A 19904-nucleotide genomic window follows, 5' to 3' on the forward strand; every position below is an offset into this window, starting at 1 on the left:
AACAAATATCGTATAGATTCAAAACCTCTGCGACCCAAAAGAGTTTCAATGGTAGACGTTTAATCTCCTACTGTTTATGCAATGGGGTCCACTTGATGGTTGGATGGTGTGGATCACAAACACATCATGGTGAGCCCCACATAGCCCACTAAATAGACGGCATGGAAATAATGCATACATTATAGTAGCCCACGGAGCTTATTGGCGTCAACCAGCAGCTACATCTGCTGGTGGGGCCCATGTAGATGGACAGTTAGATATAACATGTGCCTATGATCAGGCCCGCAGAACTTATTGTCATTAACATAGCGACGTCCAGCGGTGGGACCCATAGAACTTGCTGCTGTCAGGGCAGCAGCTATATAGCTGGTGGGCCAGTCCAGCAGATGGACGGTGTAGATAAAATCCATGAATCAGGGTGGGGTCCGCAACACTGCCCAAATATTGTCCAGCACCATCCAAGCAGTCTCGACGGTGTGGATGAAATAAATACATCACGGCTAGCCCCACAGCATCATCCAGAGATGGATGGTGTGGATCATAAAGTACATACATCATGGTTGTGGGACCCTTGTCCAGCCAATGGGAGGTGCGGATGCAATGCATCCATCAAAGCAGGCCCCACATATCCAGCTACTAGAGGGTGTGGGGTAAACAGATACATCAGGGCGGGACACATGGTCTAGATGGTCTGGATGACACCGTCCCAACTGACTGGACCGCTAGATTAAATAGATGGATGGTGTGAATGCAAAATGCTCACATCAGATGGGTCCCACCATCCTTTGCTGGACGGTGAGGGCACCACACGTGCTCAAGACAGGGCCCACCGTCCAGGGGTTTGGACGGTGCGGTAAAACACATACATTAGGGTGGTGCCACGCGGTGGCCCAGCAAAGTTTTAGATCAACTGATATTTGTTTTCCTCGCCAGGCCCCACTATTTGGACGGTCTGGATGACACCGTCCATCAGGTGGGGTCTAAATAGATGGACGAAGTAGATAAAATGCGTAAATCATGGTGGGTCACGCATACAATGAACGGTGTGGGTTTACACATCATCAAGGTGGGTCCCACAAAGCCTGCTGACGTAATTACATCAGCCTTATATAACTGGTGTGAGTTACACCAGCCAATCCACTACCCAAGGTGGGTCCCACGTACATCAGGGCCCACTGCAATTGTATATTAAAAAATAAAATATAATACAGAGCCAGCATCAGGTGCTCTAGACGGACGACCTGTATATCTGGTGGGTCACACATCATCACACCATCCAGGAGGCTGGACGGTGTGGACAAATCACATCCATCACGGTGGGCTCCACGATGATGGATGGCGTGGATATGTCACACGCATCGGGTGGGCCACACATCAAGAGGGAGAGAGAGAGAGAGAGAGAGAGAGAGAGAGAGAGAAGATCATGAAAGGGGAGGGACCCCGCCACTATGGGCCCCCTAATACATGCATACATCGAGATGGGTCCCACATATGTGGGCCCTCAAATCACAAAATCAGCAAATAAAAGCACCCACCTTTCACCTTTCCTTCTTCTTCCTCCCTAGCGTTTCAAGGCTCCTAAGAAGCTCCTTCAACGGTGGAGATGATGATCTAAGGGTTGGATTTGGTGGTAGGAAGGTGGGCTACACTAGCTTCTCTCCCATGGAAGCTTGGACGTTAGATCTCTCTTGGAAATTGCTTGGAATGAGAGAGAAATGAGAGAGAGATGAGTGATGTAGGGAGAGAGTGATGGGTGTGTAAGAAGAGGGATGGGCTTGGTTGAATTTTGGGTGAGAGAGGGATTGGTGGAGAGAGAGAGAGAGTTGACTTTAGGTAAGGTTGTGTAAGAGAGGGATGGGTTGGGTTACTTTGTACTTGATTGATTTGATTTGATTAATTGATTTGATAGGTGGTAGAAATTCTCTCAGAATTCTCAACGCGCGGCGTTTTTCTTGAACTGAATGCAGGCCCACATCTCTTTGCTTGGGTATTGCTTCAATGTACGAGACACGATGTTGGAACTGCGGCGACGGCGCGGTCACTGGGGTACAAGTTTCTGGTCACCAACTCTAAAATACAGGATACAACTCGGGATTGCGTGCAATTGTTGACTACGGGTCGCGGGTCGCCAAAATTCAACCGGGAGGACCGCGGAAGCCTATTGAACAGTACAGGCTAGGATACGTGTCTTACACCTGCCATTAAAAAATAAGATAGCATCATCAGTGAAAAATAAGTGAGTAATGGTAGGAGAAGGTTTGGGAAGATGGAATGGTTGGCAGGTCCCTGTGTCGAATAGGTTTCTGACACCCCTACTAAAAGCTTCAGCTGTAAGGATGAAGATGGAAGGGGACAGAGGATCTCCCTGGCAAAGTCCTCTAGTACTCTCGAAAAAATTGAAGCTCCTACCATTGATGAGAATAGAGAAAAATATGTCTTTCCAGCAACGCTACAACTGAGCAATGATAAGAGCGCTGAAACAGAAACTCTGAAGCATTAGGGTGATGAAATCTCATTCCATCCTATCATATGCTTTTTCCATATCCAGCTTAATGATCAAGTTACCCCTGAAAACCTTGCGATCAATCTCATGAGCCATCTCTCTAGCCATGGCAATGTTCTCGGCTATCAATCTTTCTTTGACAAACACACCTTGTTCTTTGGAAATAAGCATAGGCATGATATAAGCTAGTCTGAAGGCCAAAGCCTTAGAGAATATCTTCACGATGCAGTTGCATAAACTGATTAGTCTGAAATCTTTAATGTATTTCGGTTTCTTACGCTTTGGGATTAGGCAAAGAAGGGTGCATTGAAACGCCTTAGGAATTAGACCCCCTTGGACAAAATCTTTAGCCGCATCAAGAATATCATCGTCGATCACGTCCCAGCATGATGAGTAGAAGGCCCCTCCAAAGCCATTTGGGCCTGAAGCACTATCAATCGGGATGGCATTGGTTGCTGCTTTGACCTCTTCCTTAGACAATCATCCAGATAGCATCTCATTCGTGCAGTCATCCACCAGCCTAGGGATGCAGTTAAGGATGTCGCTCCCCGGATTTTCCCCTCTAAAGAAAAGAGCTACTGGAAGAAATGGATAGCTTCATTTCCAATATCTTCCGTGGAAACAATAGGTTGTCCTAACGAATTCATTAGCTGGTTAATCGACGCTCTTCTTTGCTTGTCCAGGACTGATTTGTGGAAAATTTTGGGGTTCCTATCTCCCTCCTCCAACCACGAAATTCTCGACTTTTGTTTCCAGAAATTTTCCCCCTGCAAGAGGACCTTTTTTAGATTTGCCTGGGCCAAGTTAAGCTTAATGATGTTGTCTTGACATTGGGATTCAATTAGGAGGTGCTCGACCCTGTTAACCTCGCTCTCAGCCTGATGAACGTTCCGGTGGACGTCCTCAAAAACCTCCTTGTTCCAGGTTTTAAGCCTAGATTTCAAAATTTTAAGCTTAATGTGAAGCTTGAACATGGGAGTGGCAGCAATTTCAGTCATCCAGCTGTCTCTAACTATCTGTATAAAGCCATCGTAGATAATCCACATTCTTTGAAACTTAAACGGGTTGGGAAAATTTGAAGCTTCATCCTTGACTGTCAGAAGGGTCGGAGAGTGATCTGAGTAAGCTCTCATGAGGTGGTCAACCTTAAAGTTAGGGAACATAGATAGCCAATCAACATTAATCATCATTCTATCTAGCCTGGCCCAGCTACGACTGCTACCGGACCGATTGTTGCACCATGTATACAGGAAGCCTGAGTACCCGACATCAAACAAGCCTGTGTCTGAAATAGCGTCTTGGAAATCTGACATAGAGCCGGTCATCTGAATGGTGCCACTAAGACGATCATCTGGAGAAGTTGTTGTATTGAAGTCGCCGTAAACCAGTCAGGGCCCACTAACAGAACTGCAGACTTCTCTAAGCTCATCCTAGAGCTAAATTCGAAGATTCTTAGAGCATAAAGCGTAAACCACTGAGATTGTTGCCAAGATGGGAGAGATGTCAGATTTGGTGACGATAGAAATGCATTGGATGGTGGCTCAAATCGAGTGAAAATGGATATGACTCTTGCCCAGAATCCATATCTTATTATCAGCAGCATCTTCAGCTATCTGGTTACAAAACCCTGCTTCACAGCCAGTGCAGCCTTCCGGGTTTCCCTGATCATAGGTTCCTGCAATAGGAGGATTTCGATCTAGTGCTTTCTGATCAACCTCTTCAAAAATCAGGTCGTTTGAGCATTGCCTACCCCTCTCACATTCCAAGATAGGATACTAATTATCAGTAAACCAGCCTTTATGCTCAGCCTGCTTATGTTTGCTTCTCAGTCTCTGGCTTTTCCTACTGATGATACTGATTTTGGGAAGACTTTTCCTTTTCTTCTTCTTAATTTTTCTTTCCTCTGCTCGAAGGGATTCAGTACTGGAGCCGGAGTTGGACATTTCTAGTGTGTCAGTTTTGCCCTGAAGATCAACCCATAGTTGCAATTCTCCATTCAGAGTTCTTGTCTGATTGTTCTTTGGCAGTTGGGTTCCCTGCCCATTCACCTGAAAAGGCCCTGAACTATTATCTTGCCTGTCTCCTTAGTCAGCGATGTCACTTGGGTTCGAGGCTTCCCTGCTGGGATTTGCTGTTAGGTCAGAGCCAATAGGGATTGGGGTTGGAGATTTGATGTTCAGTGGCATAGCAGGACTGTCCTGGACTAAGTTTTTAACTCCAGAAAACCATTTCTCCCAAGCGTCAATAACTTCAGCTAGGGGCTTGATCCAATGGGCTGGGGTGGAGGGATTGAGAAGGGTCGATTGGTTTTGGATGTGGGCTTTTTCATGCACATTGGAATTAACTAATAACATGTCCTTACATACCGATGGCCTGGGGGGCAAGGGCTCCTCATGGATTGCTTGGTATTTAGTCCTGCATTTATCGGGAGGCACTTTAGCAATTGCTTATGGGAGTAAGTCCAAAGTTTGATGGTTGAAATGGGATTGAGGGAGATCTTCATCATTCATCGGCTGGCTGTTCGTATTTGAGATGACCCTAGCATTTTGGATCTCCTCATGAATTGGGGCCTTCTGTGCGGCAATTTGACGAACAGGTTACTAACTCACCATAAATGAGTTGGTCCCCGCGGTTTGTGTGTCCTTAGAATTTGAGGCATTCTCAGCAGCAATTCGGAAAACAGGTTGTGAGGTCATCATATGCTCTGTGGGGTTCCTTTGGCTTCCTTCTTCATTTGGCGTATGATTTTCCATGTCCTTGGCTCGGCCGTGCTTGTTTTGGAAGGTCCAGATGACCCATTGCTTCGTCCCTTCCTTCGAATTGGCAGGTGGGGGCTCAAAATTTGATGCATCCATCCCTAGATGAGGGTAAAAATCTATGAATGCTGTGACCTGGTAGGCTCTCCCCTTGATCAAGAGGTTAATTGTGTTTATTGGAGGAGTATCCTTGTGTAGGTTGATTTTGGCTCGAGCAAACCAGCGGTTCAGTCCTTTGATCAACTGTCTATCTAACTCAATCACTGTCTCCATTTCCTCTGCAATTTGGCCAATAGTGTGTTCGCTCTAGGCGTGGACAGGGATGCCCTCGATTTGGATCCATGTTCCCTTACCCGGGATTGTCATAGCAAGGCCCCATGTTCGTGTGTTTTTGAGCGACATATTATTTTAAAGGAGGTGATCCCTTGAGAATGCGTTCACTTCTTCTCTAGATTCGAATCTGAGCAGATATGCTATTGCTGAGAGTCGGAGAATATGGATTTGATTGTTGCGAAAGGGTGAGGATTGGAGGGCCTTGTGTAAGCTGTTTGTTGTATCACTGATGCCATGGACTTATCCCACTAGGTCATAGTTCATCTTCACTTTTTCTTGATCCGAAATCAATTTAGGGACAATAACTAAGTTGGGAAACGGAGGGGGATTGGGGGGGCTAATAGCATCCGCATATGATCTGCTAGCGATTCTGGATGGTGGACGAGGCTTGGCCTTACCGCATTCCTTGTGTTGCATGAGAGGAGGAGGAGGATGACGATCACCTTGCTGTTTGGTGCCTCTATTTTTGGTAGAACTGGGTTATTGGAGAAGGCTAGGGGAGGAGATGGGAATTGATCTCTGTGAGGCATCATGAACATACATTCTATAGTGACATAAAAATAGATCGTTGAGCAATTCATTCGCTTGCAAGGCTTCCCTTTTCCGACGGAAATGCACAAATGTGAATCCCCTTTTCCTTCCAGATGGAACTGCCATATGGATGTAGACATCTATGAGGTCCCCGAACTACCCAAATCTCTTCTTCAAGTCTTCTTTGATGGTTTCAAATGCTAAGTTTCCCATGAAAAGTCTCCATTCTCCATCATATTGGCGCTTATGACGGATGGTCTTCCATTTGCTGTCCGAAGGCCCCCTAGTGTTTGGTCTTAGCTGTTGAGACGTCATCTATGGAGGTGTGGGGGGCGGAGCTTCCTTTCTTTCTTACATCGTCGGAGCTTCCTTTTTAGGGTTAGGGATTTTTCAAAAATTGTCCCCGTTTCATCTAATAGGTCTTCTCTGGTGTTTCACATATGACAAAGGAGTGTTGAAAGGCCTTTTTTTAGTTCTTTTTAAAGGTAAGAGTGTTGCACATATGGCAAAGGAGTTGCTAGGCTACTAATCCATTGTACGCATGCATGTTAATGATACCCTAAAACCATTTAATTATTCACTGCATCACTAAATTACATTAATAGAATGATTAAAAATGTTCAAACATTAGTCATTTAAATTAACAATTAAAAAATGTTGGTGAGTCAATCGCTTGTGATCCTTATACTTGTGGCCCACCTAATTATTAGAATTTTATCATTTTTTGTCAAAATATATATTTCAATAGGCTTATTACAATCATTTTGTTAAATATCATAAATGTATACTAATTTGAAATATAAAAGTTGATTTAATAATCAAATCCAAGTTCCTGTAAATATACTACAAAATTTTACTGTATTTCCTTCTAAATTCAATGCATTCTTATTAGTAAGAATTCAAAATTACCTTGATTTATGATTTGACTTCCAATCCATTCCAAATACAAGCTCCCAAATGAGTCCCAGTTGCTTCTAGGATTAAGATTATTGACAATAGGAATGGGTATCTGATCAATTTTCTAATTGGGCTAAGTCAGGCTAGGCCTTACAAAAAAAATGGCCAACCATGATCAGCTTTGGGCTTGGGCCTTGAGCCTTATAGCATCCGGCCACCCTTCCATTCAAGTCCATGGTCATTAATGGAGGGTATTTTGGTCACTTAAATTTTTGGAATGCTCTCCGGATAGGGTGCGCGGATTATATAATGACAGGTCGAGTAGCGACACTCGCTACTGAAGTGACGTCACCTAGTTCCGTGGGCCCACCATGACGTATGCTTTGTATCCACACCTTCCATTCATTTAGAGAGATCATTTTAGGGCAATATCCCAAAGAATGAGTTAAATCCAAGCTCCAGTGGACCCCAGCACAGAAAACAGTGGAGACAGTGACATCCACCGTTCAAAACGTCTAAAGGCCACAAAAGTTTTAGATTAGGCTGATATTTATGTTTTCCCTTATTTCATGTCTTTTAACTTTTGAACAGGTTGGATTTCAAATAAACATTATGGTGGGCCTTAGGATAGTTTCAACGGTGGGAATCACTCTTCCCACTGTTTTATGTGGTGAGTCCACTACAGATTTTTATCTACCTCATTCTTTTCCTCATAACCTAAAATGATATCTCAAAATGGATGGACGGTGTGGATACAACACATACATCATAGTAGGGCCCATAGAACTTAGTGACGTCACTTCAATAGCCGACTCACTACTCAACCTGTCAGTATCTAATCCACGTCCTAGATTAGATACTGATGGTATGATTACAACAAATGCATCATGGTGGGGTCCACAGAGCTTGGTGACATCACTTCAATAATGATTTGGCTACTAACCTTGTCAGTATCTAATCCGCGCTTAGATATTGACAAGGTCAGTAGCCAAATCGCTACTGAAGTGACGTCACCAAGATCTATGGACCCCACCATGATGCATGTGTTGTATCCATACTGTCCATCCATTTGGAGAGATCGTTTTATGGCATGATAAAAATAATAAGAAAGATCTAAAGTTCAAGTGGACCCCACCATAGAAAACAATAGGGATAGTGACATCCACCATTAAAAACTTCTCAGGGGCCACAGAAGTTTCCGATCAAGTTGATATTTATTTTTTCACTTCATCTATCTCTATGTTAACTTATGAATAGGTTGGATCTCAAAAATACATAATGGTGGGCGCTGTAAATGTTTCAATAGTGGGTGTGACTGCTCCCATGGTTTTCTGTGCTGGGTTCACTTGAACTTTAGATCTATCTCATTCTTTTTCTCATGTCATAAAATGATCTCTACAAATAGTTGGACGTATGAATACAACACATGCATCATGGTTGGGTCCACAGAGCTTGGTGACGTCACTTCAGTAGCAATTTGGTTATGACCTTGTCAGTATCTAATCCACGTCCAACAATATGGCACATGTGCATGGTTAATATGCTGGGTCTTACTTTGTGTGGATGAGGATATTGCATCTGTACACTTTATCTTACCATGTAAACTATGTGAGCCAGTATTATGTGATGTATGTGTCTCATTCACACTGTTCATTTGTTTTCCCAGCTCATTTTATGGCAAGAGCTAAAAATTGAAGTATATCAAAAGCTCAATAGATAATTGAACTTAAGTGAACTACGTCACAATAAATAACGAGAATTAAATGCCTACCATTGAAAACTTTTTAAAGCCAAAATAAGTTTTGAATGAAGTTGATATTTGTCTTATCCCTTCATTAATATTTTATATGACAAATCAACATCACCATGGCCTGTAAGAAGGTTTCCACCATAGAAAATGATTATCTTCATTATTTTTCATGGACGGTGCCAACTGTTGATGCCGTTTTCTAGACATCCTCACTAGACTACTATGTTATGGAAGTCCTCACTGGATCACTATGCACCTACAAAAGCGAAGGTTTCCGCCATAGAAAATGATTATCTTCATTATTTTTCACGGATGGCACCAACTGTTGATGCTGTTTTCTAGACGTCCTCACTAGACTACTATGTTATGGAAGTCCTCACCGAATCACTATGCACCTACAAAAGTGAACAACAATGGAGACTCTGGATACAACAGGGGATCCTCCGATGCCAAAGTTAGGGCAGATAAATTGGGTCTAATAAAACTTAAGATTTTTGTGCATACATGTTACTGTAAATGGGACTCATATTTATAGCCCTTTGGTGCTAGCAGCGTATATGGTGTTGGAGGCCTTGCGCAAAACCTTAGGATCTAGCCTCCCAAAACAAACCAGAATTATGAAACAATAATGCAATGAAATAAATCAAAGCATAAACCACACAACATAAGGAATTTGACGTGGAAAACCCTCAAAGAGGTAAAAACCACGGGACCTCGTCTAGATCAACAATCCACTATGAAGTAGAACGTTACAACCTTCTTCACTCATGCATGAGTGGATAAACAATAAGAGAAACAAAGTAAACAGAGAGATCTCACCAATTATGAGGACGTGGAAGCGCTGAGATATGGTAAATCACCTCTACGAGCATAGCCTCCCTTCCACAAGCTTCCTCTCTCTCTTTCTCTCTATCTCTCACACCTTTGATAGCCCTAAGCCCTCCTAGAAAACCTTTAGGAAACCTTAGAATACCCTAGAATACACCCCAATCCCGCGCACACCCCTTTATATATGAATAAAAAGAGGTATAATCAAAATAAGAAACAAATTTCGCAGAATCTGCATTTCCACAATCACATCTACGTAACTCTTCGATGATATCGAAGGGTCTCTCGATGACAACTGCCTTCGATATCATCTAAGGTATTTTGATGATATCGAAACATGACCAAAATTGTCCAGTGACCAGGGGTGAAAATTTTGACAATTATCGTTGTCATCGAAGGTCTCTCATTAACAACCTTTGATATCATCTAAAGTCCTTCGATGATATCTAAACTGGACAAAAAAACTGTCCAGCAACCAACGGTGAAAATTTTGATAATTATCGATGATATCGAAATTGGTTCGATTTCATCGAATCCAGTAATGAGGAGAAAATCCCCATCAAATCTCCCCTTTTTTAACTCAAGACGGATTCACCTTATTCAAGCCAACTTGGTTTCTACAAACCTCAAACTTGTCCTTGAGTAAAGTCTTGGTCATCATGTCTGACCCATTATCGTCTGTGTGGACCTTCTCAAGTTGTAACACCTTCTGTTCCAAAGTATCTCTGATCCAGTGATACCGAATCTCTGACTTGGATTCTTGCTCAAGTGTATAGCACTTTAACTATTGCAATAGACCACGTGCTGCTCCTGCTTCAGGTTAAGTTCCTGTAGGAACCCTTCATCTAAAGTATATCTTTACATGTCTCTGTGACTATAATGTACTCGGCCACTGTCGTCGACAATGCTATGACCTTCTATACCTTGCTCTGCCCAGAAACAGCTCCCCCTGCAAACGTGAACATGAATTCCGATGTAGACTTTCTGGAGTCTACGTCGCCTACCATATCTGCATCCGTGTAGCCCTCTAACACAGGTTTTTCATCACCATAGCATAGGTTTAACCTGGTTGAGCCTCTTAGATACCGCAGTATCCATTTCACCGCTGCCCAATGCTCTTTACCAGGATTGGCAAGATGCCGGTTAACTACACTAACCACATATACTATGTCTGGGTGTGTACACACCATAACATATATCAAACTTCCTACTGCTAACGCATAGGGTATCTTCTGCATCTCATCCACCTATGCCTTCGTCTTGGGACACTGCCTGTCGCTCAATCTGAAGTGACCATCCAGTGGAGTACTGACCGGCTTCACTGCATTCATATTGAACCGCTTTAAGACTTTCTCAATATACCACTCTTGTGACAACTAAAGCTTCCTGCTACTTATGTCACGGGTTATCTCCATTCTTAGGATCTGTTTAGCCGGGCCTAAGTCTTTCATCGCAAAAGACTTGCCCAACTCCTGTTTCAACCTGTCGATCTTCTTGATGTCTTTTCCTATGTGAGCATGTTATCAACGTATAACAGCAGAACTAAGAAATCACCATCTAAGAATTGCGCGTGAACACACAGTGGTCCGACTCCGTTCTGTCATACCCATGCTTTAACATAAACGAGTCGAACTTCTTGTACCATTGCCGTGGAGCTTGTTTCAGTTCATACAAGCTCTTCCTCAGCCTACACACCATATGCTCCTTGCCCTTGACTTCGAACCCCTCTGGTTGGTTCATGTAGATCTCTTCTTCTAGGTCACCGTGGAGGAAGGTAATTTTAACATCTAACTGCTCTATGTACAGATTTATGCTAGCCGCCAACCTAAGCAACACCCATATGGATGTTCTCTTCACCACTAGTGAGAATATCTCCTTGAAGTCTATACCTTTTCTCTGACTGAACCCTTTCACTACAAGTCTAGCCTTGAACCTCGTCTGTGAATTCTTCTACTCAATCTTCTTTCTTAACACCCACTTGTTGCTCAAAGCTTTCTTGCCCTTAAGGAATTTCACCATATCATAGGTATAGTTCTTATGCAAGAATTTTATCTCCTCTTATATAGCTTTCAACCACTCCCTCTTATGCTCATCGGCTAGGGCCTCAGAATAGTCTTTTGGCTCTCCTCCATCAGTCAGCATATAATGTACTCATGCGGTGAGTACCTCTTGGACTGCTATTTATCCCAAGATGACCTCCTCACCTGTGGCTTAATAGGTGGATCAAGTGGGGGCTGCTCCCATGGTCCATCTTCTAAAAGAACTCCCTCGTGCTCTATGCCTTACTGTACTCCCCCATCATCAGGCATCATAGGAGGAATAATGGGATCCATGTCCTCTAGTTCACTTGAACTAGGCTAGCTCTTTTCTGGCTTACCAATGTCTTCTATACACTGATCTTCAAAGAAAACCACATCTCTGCTCCTGACGAGCTTCTTTTCAGTCAGATCCGACAATCTGTAACCGAACTTTTCATCATTGTACCCCATGAACACACACTGCCTGATCTTCATATCGAGCTTGGACCTCTCATCATGTGGTACATGAACGGATGCCCTGCATCCAAATACCTTGAGATGACTGTATGATAGATCCTGTCTAGTCCACACCTTCTCAGGTACTTCTCCATTCAATGGGGCTGATGGAGACCTGTTTATCAAATACACTGCCGTGTGCATTAGTTCTTCCCAGAACATCTTGGACAACTTCGCATGGGATAACATGCATCTGATTCTCTCTACAATGGTGTGATTCTTTCGCTCAGTCACACCATTATTCTGGGGGTATTGGGAGCCGTTTGTTCATGCCATATACCTAGGGACTTATAATACTCATGAAAGTCGTCAATGTATTCACCACCATTATCAGTGCGGATGCACTTCAATGATTTACCCATCTCTCTCTTGACCATAGTATGAAATAATTTAAACACACCAAAGACCTCGTCCTTGGATTTCAAAGCATAAACCCAAACCCTCCTAGATGCATTATCTATAAAAGTGACAAAATACAATGCCCCACCTAAGGTTTTTGTCCTCATAGGACCACAAACATTAGAGTAAACAAAATCTAATGCATGCACTTTATTAATGTGAGAAGCAATTTTAATAAATGAAACTCTATGTTGTTTCCCTGATAAACAATCAATACAAGTTTTGAGAAGTATAGCTGTCACGTCTGGAAGGAGCCGCTTCTTTGCTACTACTTGAAGCCCTTTTTCACTCATGTGGCCTAGATGCCTGTGCTACATGTCAATAGTTGAGTCTTCCACCGCGTTCAACCCACCCTTGCACACACTGACACTTACCTTGTAAAAGGTGCAACACTTCTTTCCTCTGGCTACGATTAACAAACCCTTAATAAGCTTCCATCACCCACCAGCAAATTGGCTTTCATAGCCATCATCATCCAACCTTCTCGTCGACATCAAGTTGAGGCGAAGGTCTGGGATATGTCTCACATCCCTGAGAACCAATGTGCAGCCTATATCGGTCTTCACACAAACATCACCGACCCTTACGATCTTCGATATGACAGAATTTTCCATCTTCACGGTCCCATAGTCACCTGACTTGTAGCTTGTGAAGAAGTCCCTGCATGGAGTTGCATGAAACGAGGCTTCTGAGTTTATCACCCAGTCGGTGTCCTGACTCGTACCTATGACTCATACCTGTGAGACATATATCGTGATCTGCTGAAAGAGTAACTACAATGTTGCCATCTGAAGCGACCGTAGTGGAATCTGATTCATCTTCCTTCTCATTTCTTTTTCCTTTCTAGTCATTCTTCTTACCATGACATTCATGCTTGTAGTGACCCTTCTTTCTACAATTCCAGTAATCAACATCCTTTCTGTTACTCGACTTGCCTCTTGATTTATCTCGGGCCTTCCCGCCCTTTCTGTTCTTTCCTCTCCCCCATTCCTATGTCACAGGGGCCTCTTGCTGAGTAGACCCTTGAGACTTCCTCTTTGTCTCCTCATTGAAGAGACAACTAGTAACCTATTCCATAGATATCTTTCCGTCTAGCGCGGAGTTACTTAGAGACACCACCAATGTCTCACAAATGTCAGGCAATGAACTAAGCAATAGCAAAGCCTGTAATTCATCATCCAGGACCATCTTCATAGCGGAGAGTTAGTTCACTATATTGCTGACCTCATTCATGTGCTCAGCCACAAAACCACCATCTTTGAACTTGAGATTCACAAGTCGTCTTATCAGAAAATTTTTATTACCGACTCTCTTCCTCTCATACAGCCCTTCCAATTTCAGACATAGGCTAGCGGTTGAGGTTTCCATAGACACATGGTAAAATACGGAATCGTCCAACCATTGTCTAATAAACCTCACCGCCTTTCGATCCATCTTCTTCCAATCACCATTAGACATATCCTTGAATTTTGCTGATATGCCTAAAATTGGAGAATATATGTCCTTGCAATAAAGCAAGTCCTCCATCTTAGCCTTCCATATGGTCCAGTTAGAACCATTGAGGCTGATCCTCCTTGATGAGCCACCTTCCATAATTCAAAACCGATCATACTCGTTCAATGAACTTAGCTCTGATACCACTTTGTTGGGGGGCTTGCACAAAACCTTAGGATCTAGCCTCCCAAAATAAAACAAAATTATGGAATAATAATGTAATAAAATAAATCAAAGCATAAACTACACAACACGGAATTTTACATGGAAAACCCTCAAAGAGGTAAAAAATACGGGACGTCGTCTAGATCAACAATCCACTATGAAGTACAACGTTACAACCTTCTTCACTCTCACAGGAGAGGATAAACAATAAGAGAAACAAAGAAAGTGGAGAGATCTCACCGATTATGAGGACGTGGAAGCGCTAAGATATAGTAGATCACCTTTACGAGCATAGCCTCCCTTCTACAAGCTTCCTCTCTCTCTTTCTCTCAATCTCTCACACCTTCGATAGCCCTAAGCCCTCCTAGAAAACCTTTAGTAAACCTTAGAATACCCTAGAATACACCCCAATCCCGCATACACCCCTTTATATAAGAATAGAAACAGGTATAATCAAAATAGGAAACAAATTCCGTAGAATCTGTGTTTCCGCAATCGCATCTGTGCAACTCTTCGATGATATCGAAGGGTCTCTCGATGACAACCTTCAATATCATCTAAGGTCCTTTGATGATATTGAAGCATGACCAAAACTGTCCAGCAACCAGGGGTGAAAAATTCGACAATTATCGATGTCATCGAAAGTCTCTCGATGACAACCTTCGATGTCATCTACAGTCCTTTAATGATATCGAAACATGACAAAAAATTGTCCAACGACCAGCGGTGAAAAATTCGATAATTATCAATGATATCGAAACTGGTTCGATTTCATCGAATCCAGTAATGAGGAGAAAATCCCCATCATATGGCAATGACTCTGTCATGCAATTGCGTATCGTAATGTCCTCGAAAATCAAGGGCTTATCCTCGATGTGATTCTCAGCGTAGATCTCGAGGAGCTAATTCCTCCATGTTTAGGAAGGGATGCCCTAGTGGTCGGCTCCCGAGGAGACCATGGTAGATGGCCAAGGTCGACCTCTAAATCATATTGACCGAGGTCCTGTAAATCAAGTTGAACTATCAATTGTAGTCAGGACCTATTTACGAGGTCAAGTCAATACATGAGGTTGTTTGTTGGTTGCGATAGCAAGTCATCAACTAGTTGCAGTCACTACTCGTAGTCATCAACTAGTTGCAGTAACTGCTCGTAGCAGGTGTTTGAGCCACGTTGTTCATAGAGGTGGTGCTCTGTAATCCAACCTCCCTCCCTTATCCTTTATGCTCTCTCTCATTTTGGTTATCTTGGTCAATCCATTTTTAACTATAAGAGCTTTGGGTATGTTTCAATTTTGGACCCATCCCTTTAAATGAGCCAAAAAAAATGGACTGCGTGCACAGGACACATTACACATAGACCATATTTAGGCCCCACAAAGTTTACTCCATAAGTAATTTACTGTTGTGATTGGTCCGGCTCCATTGCTCAGTGATAGATAGACTCTGATTCAACACTGAGATCATGCTATTGAGTGCCCTTATTGTGTGGGTGTGCGTAGAAGGAAAATAAAAAAATGCTCTCGCAGCTCTTTTTTTAAAATATTTTTTTTTATTTTTTTATTTTTTTTATTTTTTTTTACACGCGCGCGCACACACCTCCACATACTCAGGCAGTAATGGGATTTCACCACCTATGAATACTCTAACCCTTGACCGGGTGTTGGAACTTCTGCGAGTCTACCACCGAAGCAAGAGTAAGGATCCGCTTAAATGTTGGCCTGAGCAGGGGGAGTGGATAATGTGCGGCCCGCCTCACCCTCACGGTGCAGCACTGACCGTAAGGCCCACCTTGATATATGTATTATATATCCATACTGTTCATCTATTTTTCCGGATCATTTTATGTCATGAACCAAAAAATGAAGCAGGTCACAATAGGAAAAAGTGGTGATTGAATGCCCACCACTAAAAACTTCCAGGACCCACTGTAATGTTCATTTTCCATCCAGCCTATTGATAAGGTCACATAAGAAGTTTTTAATGGTCCATCGCCACTTTTTCATGTGGTGTGGTCCACCTGATATTTAGATCTTCTTCATTTTTGTTTTCATGCCTTGAAATGAGCTGAAAAAACTGATGGACGGAGTGGATATATAATATATACACATCAAAGTGGCCCACGATCAGGCATCATGTAATTGGCGTGGGCATTCCTTGGAGGGCCTGAATTGCAACAGGAGAGAACTAGCTCAGAAGAAACCCGCATCAGACCACCCGGTCCATCAGGTGCGCCACCACATCTTGACCATGGATCCTAAAAGTCGATCCAATTAAAGACTTGGGTGGGCCACACCATCAGGAACGGTGTAACGGTGTGAAATCATTCCTAAAACTTCTAAATTCTCACCATGTGGGTCACGTAGTTCTTGGAATGTTCTGATTATTCTCGAATCCTTTCATCATGGTTTCGTGAGTCAGATTAGCGGATCCTATAAATTCTGTCAAATTTAAAATGGCCCACGTTAGTCTTGGAAATCCAACCTGATGTGGTTTGTTAGGTGAGTGGATTTGATGGCGATTCACGTCAAGGTGGGCCTGGGCCTAGTCCAAACACGGACGGATTGGATCTCGTCTTCCGTGTGCATTAGGAAAGTGTGGCCCTAGTCCGCCGCCCCAAGCTCTGTGGGGCCAACATGATGTATATGTTTTATCCATACCATCTATCCGTTTTCCAGCTCATCTTATGGCACGAGTCCAAACATGATGAAGATCCAAAGGTCAAGTGGACCATAACCCAGAAAAAAATGGGAACTGAACGCGCACCGTTGAAAACTTCACAAGGCCCATCGTGATGTTTCGTTTGCCATCCAACCTGTTCATAGGTTGATAAGGTCACACAGACATGGATGAAAGGAAACACAAATATGAGAGCAGATTGCATGTGCCCTGCAAACAGAGATATCCCTATGCCCTGGGCTGTGAGTGGCCCCACAGATATGTACTCTCCATCCATCTGTTAGGAATCTCAAAATCAGGACGTGCTGTTGGTCAGACTGACGAGGGTTGTCGATCGGACAGACATAACATTCATATTTTTTATTTTATTTTTTTTTATTATTATTATTTTTTTTTTAATTTTTTTATAGCTAAAAATGAAAATTTTCACTGTCTTATGATCCTAGGGTGATCACATGAACTTTAGTGGTTAATCTATAATTCGAATATTAGATTTGATGTGTTTGATTGCAGGCTTGATCTGACCGAATGGTAGGAGTCTAATAGACCAGAGATTTGATGATTTGGACCTAGAGCTGGGCATCGGTCCGAGTCAGAATGGATTGGGTCCCAGCCGATCAGATCCGAAATCTCAACAGCTTGACTCGAACTCGTTCCAATCCGGGATCGAGTCCGGGTCACCTAACTCGGAAAGATTCAAAATTTGAATGGACTGATCTGAGTCCGATTCCGAACCGGTGATAAAACTGAATCGGATCTTCAAACCAAACCTTAATCATATTTTTGTGTTCAACGCTTAAAATCATACTTCAAAATGAATGAATGACTTAGATCAAACATATACATCAAGTTGGGCCCCATATAACTATGAGAAAAGTGCATGAAGCTTCATCTAGACGTTATCATGTTGACGCGCACTGCACAACACACTACAAGAAATACGACTTTTAGCGACGAAAATTTTCGTCACTAAAAGTCAGATTTTCATAGCTAAAACCCTTTAGCGACGAAAATTTTCGTCGCTAAATTTGTCGCTAAAAGACCGACGTACAAGGATTTTATCGTCGAAAAATCCAAATCATTGCTAAAGCAAGCTTTTTAGTGACGAAAATTTTCTTTGCTAAAAAACCTATACAAGACTTTTAGCAGCGAAAATTTTCGCTTTCGCTTCTAAAAAAATTCGTTATACTTTTAGCGATGAAAATTTTCGTCGCTAAAAAAACTATACAAGACTTTTAGTAGCGAAAATTTTCGCTGCTAAAAAATTCATTACACTTTTAGTGACAAAAATTTTCGTCACTAAAAAACCTGTATAAGACTTTTAGCAGCGAAAATTTTCGCTGCTAAAAAAATTCATTACACTTTTAGCGACAAATTTTCGTCGCTAAAAAAATTGTACAAGACTTTTAGCAACGAAAATTTTCGCTACTAAAAAATTCGTTGCACTTTCCTAAAAAGTTTCCAAGACTTTTAGCAATGAAAATTTTTGCTGCCAAAAAATCGTTCAACTTTTAGCGACGAAAATTTTCGTCGCTAAAAAAATTGAATAATACTTTTAGCAGCGAAAATTTTTGCTGCTAAAAATTTGTTCCACTTTTAGCAACGAAAATTTTCGTCGCTAAACAACCTTTACATAGGTTTTAGCAGCGAAAATTTTCACTATTAAAAAATTCGTTACACTTTTAGCAACGAAAATTTTTGTCGCTAAAAAACTTTACAAGACTTTTAGCAGCGAAAATTTTCGCTACTAAAAATAAATTACAAAACTTTTAGCTACGAAAATTTTCGTCATTAGAAGTCCCTTTTTTTTTAATATACAACTCAAAATTACACACAAAATTCCTGATATACACCTGTTAACAATATATTTCATCATATTCATCCTGATATACACCTATTATATAATATATTTTTATCATATCCACGTTCACATCCATCTAAATTAACCCAAACCCAAACATAAACTACATTCATCCAAACACAAACAATCTTATCTGCATCACATTCATCCACACATAAATACATATAAACTTAAAATCATAAACAAATATAAAAAAAATCACAAAGATGAAGGCGGAGGTGGTGGGGCATCGGTGGGTAAGCGTGCAGCGATAATCTGAAACATTTCCATCATCCGTCGCTCATGCTCGACCCGCATCTCCTCCATCCTCCTCTCCTACTCCTCCTTCTGCCTCGCCAGCTCCTCCTCCATCCTCCTCTCCTGCTCCTCCCTCTGCTTCACCAGCTCCTCCTCTATCCTCCTCTCTTGCTCCTCCCTCTGCCTCACTAGCTGATCCATCATCTTCCTCTCCTGCTCCTCCCTTTGCCTGTCCAGCTGATCTTTGATGTCATCAACGACGACCCGTAGCTCCTGAACCTCTCTCTCTACAGTATCAGCTCGGCGTACGGCGCTGTCGCCAACGACGATGGATCGGCTAGATGCAACTCTAACGGGTGCCATGAGCTTGGCACCATGGCCAAACCCACGCATATATCTAGAACGGGTGCCAAGCACCTGACTCAGGATCTCTGGCTCACTCTGCTGATACCATCGGGAGTGGGCTGACTGCGTAAGGTGTCCATCTCCTCCTGTAATGAAAACATATGAATATTCATAATAAATGACATTATTATAATTTAATGCAAATAAATTTTATAATGTAAGGATCTTTACCCTAATCTCGCTGGCTCTAGGATATACCCAAGATCCTATCGCCTGCCGACAGTGAGTTCCCTTATAGAAGTCTACTGGTCCGGGCTCCTGGCCAGTGACAGAATCTCGCTACGCAATAAAAAAGACAATAGAATTAATATAAATGCATGGAAAGAATATATAAACGTAATAATTACCAGTACTTTCTTACCATGTCATGACAAAGTCGTATAAATGACTTTGAACCTGCTACGTGGTTCACTTCTAACTTTCCTCTATTGTCAGAATTTATTTTGCTTTTCTTCTTAACACATTATTCATAATACATTGTTATTAATTATGAATTTAATTATTACGTTAAGATATTATAAATATGTAAATATTA

At 42.2% G+C, this 19904-nt stretch overlaps 1 protein-coding gene across 1 annotated transcript; it reads right to left on the reverse strand.

Moving 5' to 3' along the window:
* Positions 1 to 18829: 18829 nt before the first annotated feature.
* Positions 18830 to 19662, reverse strand: LOC131228667 (uncharacterized). The gene is made up of 2 exons (XM_058224488.1): positions 19541 to 19662; positions 18830 to 19455 (listed from the first exon to the last, which is right to left on the reverse strand). Exon 2 carries the CDS (start codon positions 19355 to 19357, stop codon positions 19043 to 19045), a length of 315 nt encoding a protein of 104 aa, XP_058080471.1. The 5' UTR covers positions 19358 to 19455; positions 19541 to 19662; the 3' UTR covers positions 18830 to 19042.
* Between the last annotated feature and the right edge of the window lie 242 nt (positions 19663 to 19904).

This window comes from Magnolia sinica, chromosome 2, assembly GCF_029962835.1.
Source record: "Magnolia sinica isolate HGM2019 chromosome 2, MsV1, whole genome shotgun sequence".
NCBI classification, from domain to species: Eukaryota; Viridiplantae; Streptophyta; class Magnoliopsida; order Magnoliales; family Magnoliaceae; genus Magnolia; species Magnolia sinica.

Excerpts from the sequence above, each read along its gene's own strand:
- LOC131228667 (XM_058224488.1), bottom strand. The coding sequence starts at position 19,357 with ATGCGTGGGTTTGGCCATGGTGCCAAGCTCATGGCACCCGTTAGAGTT.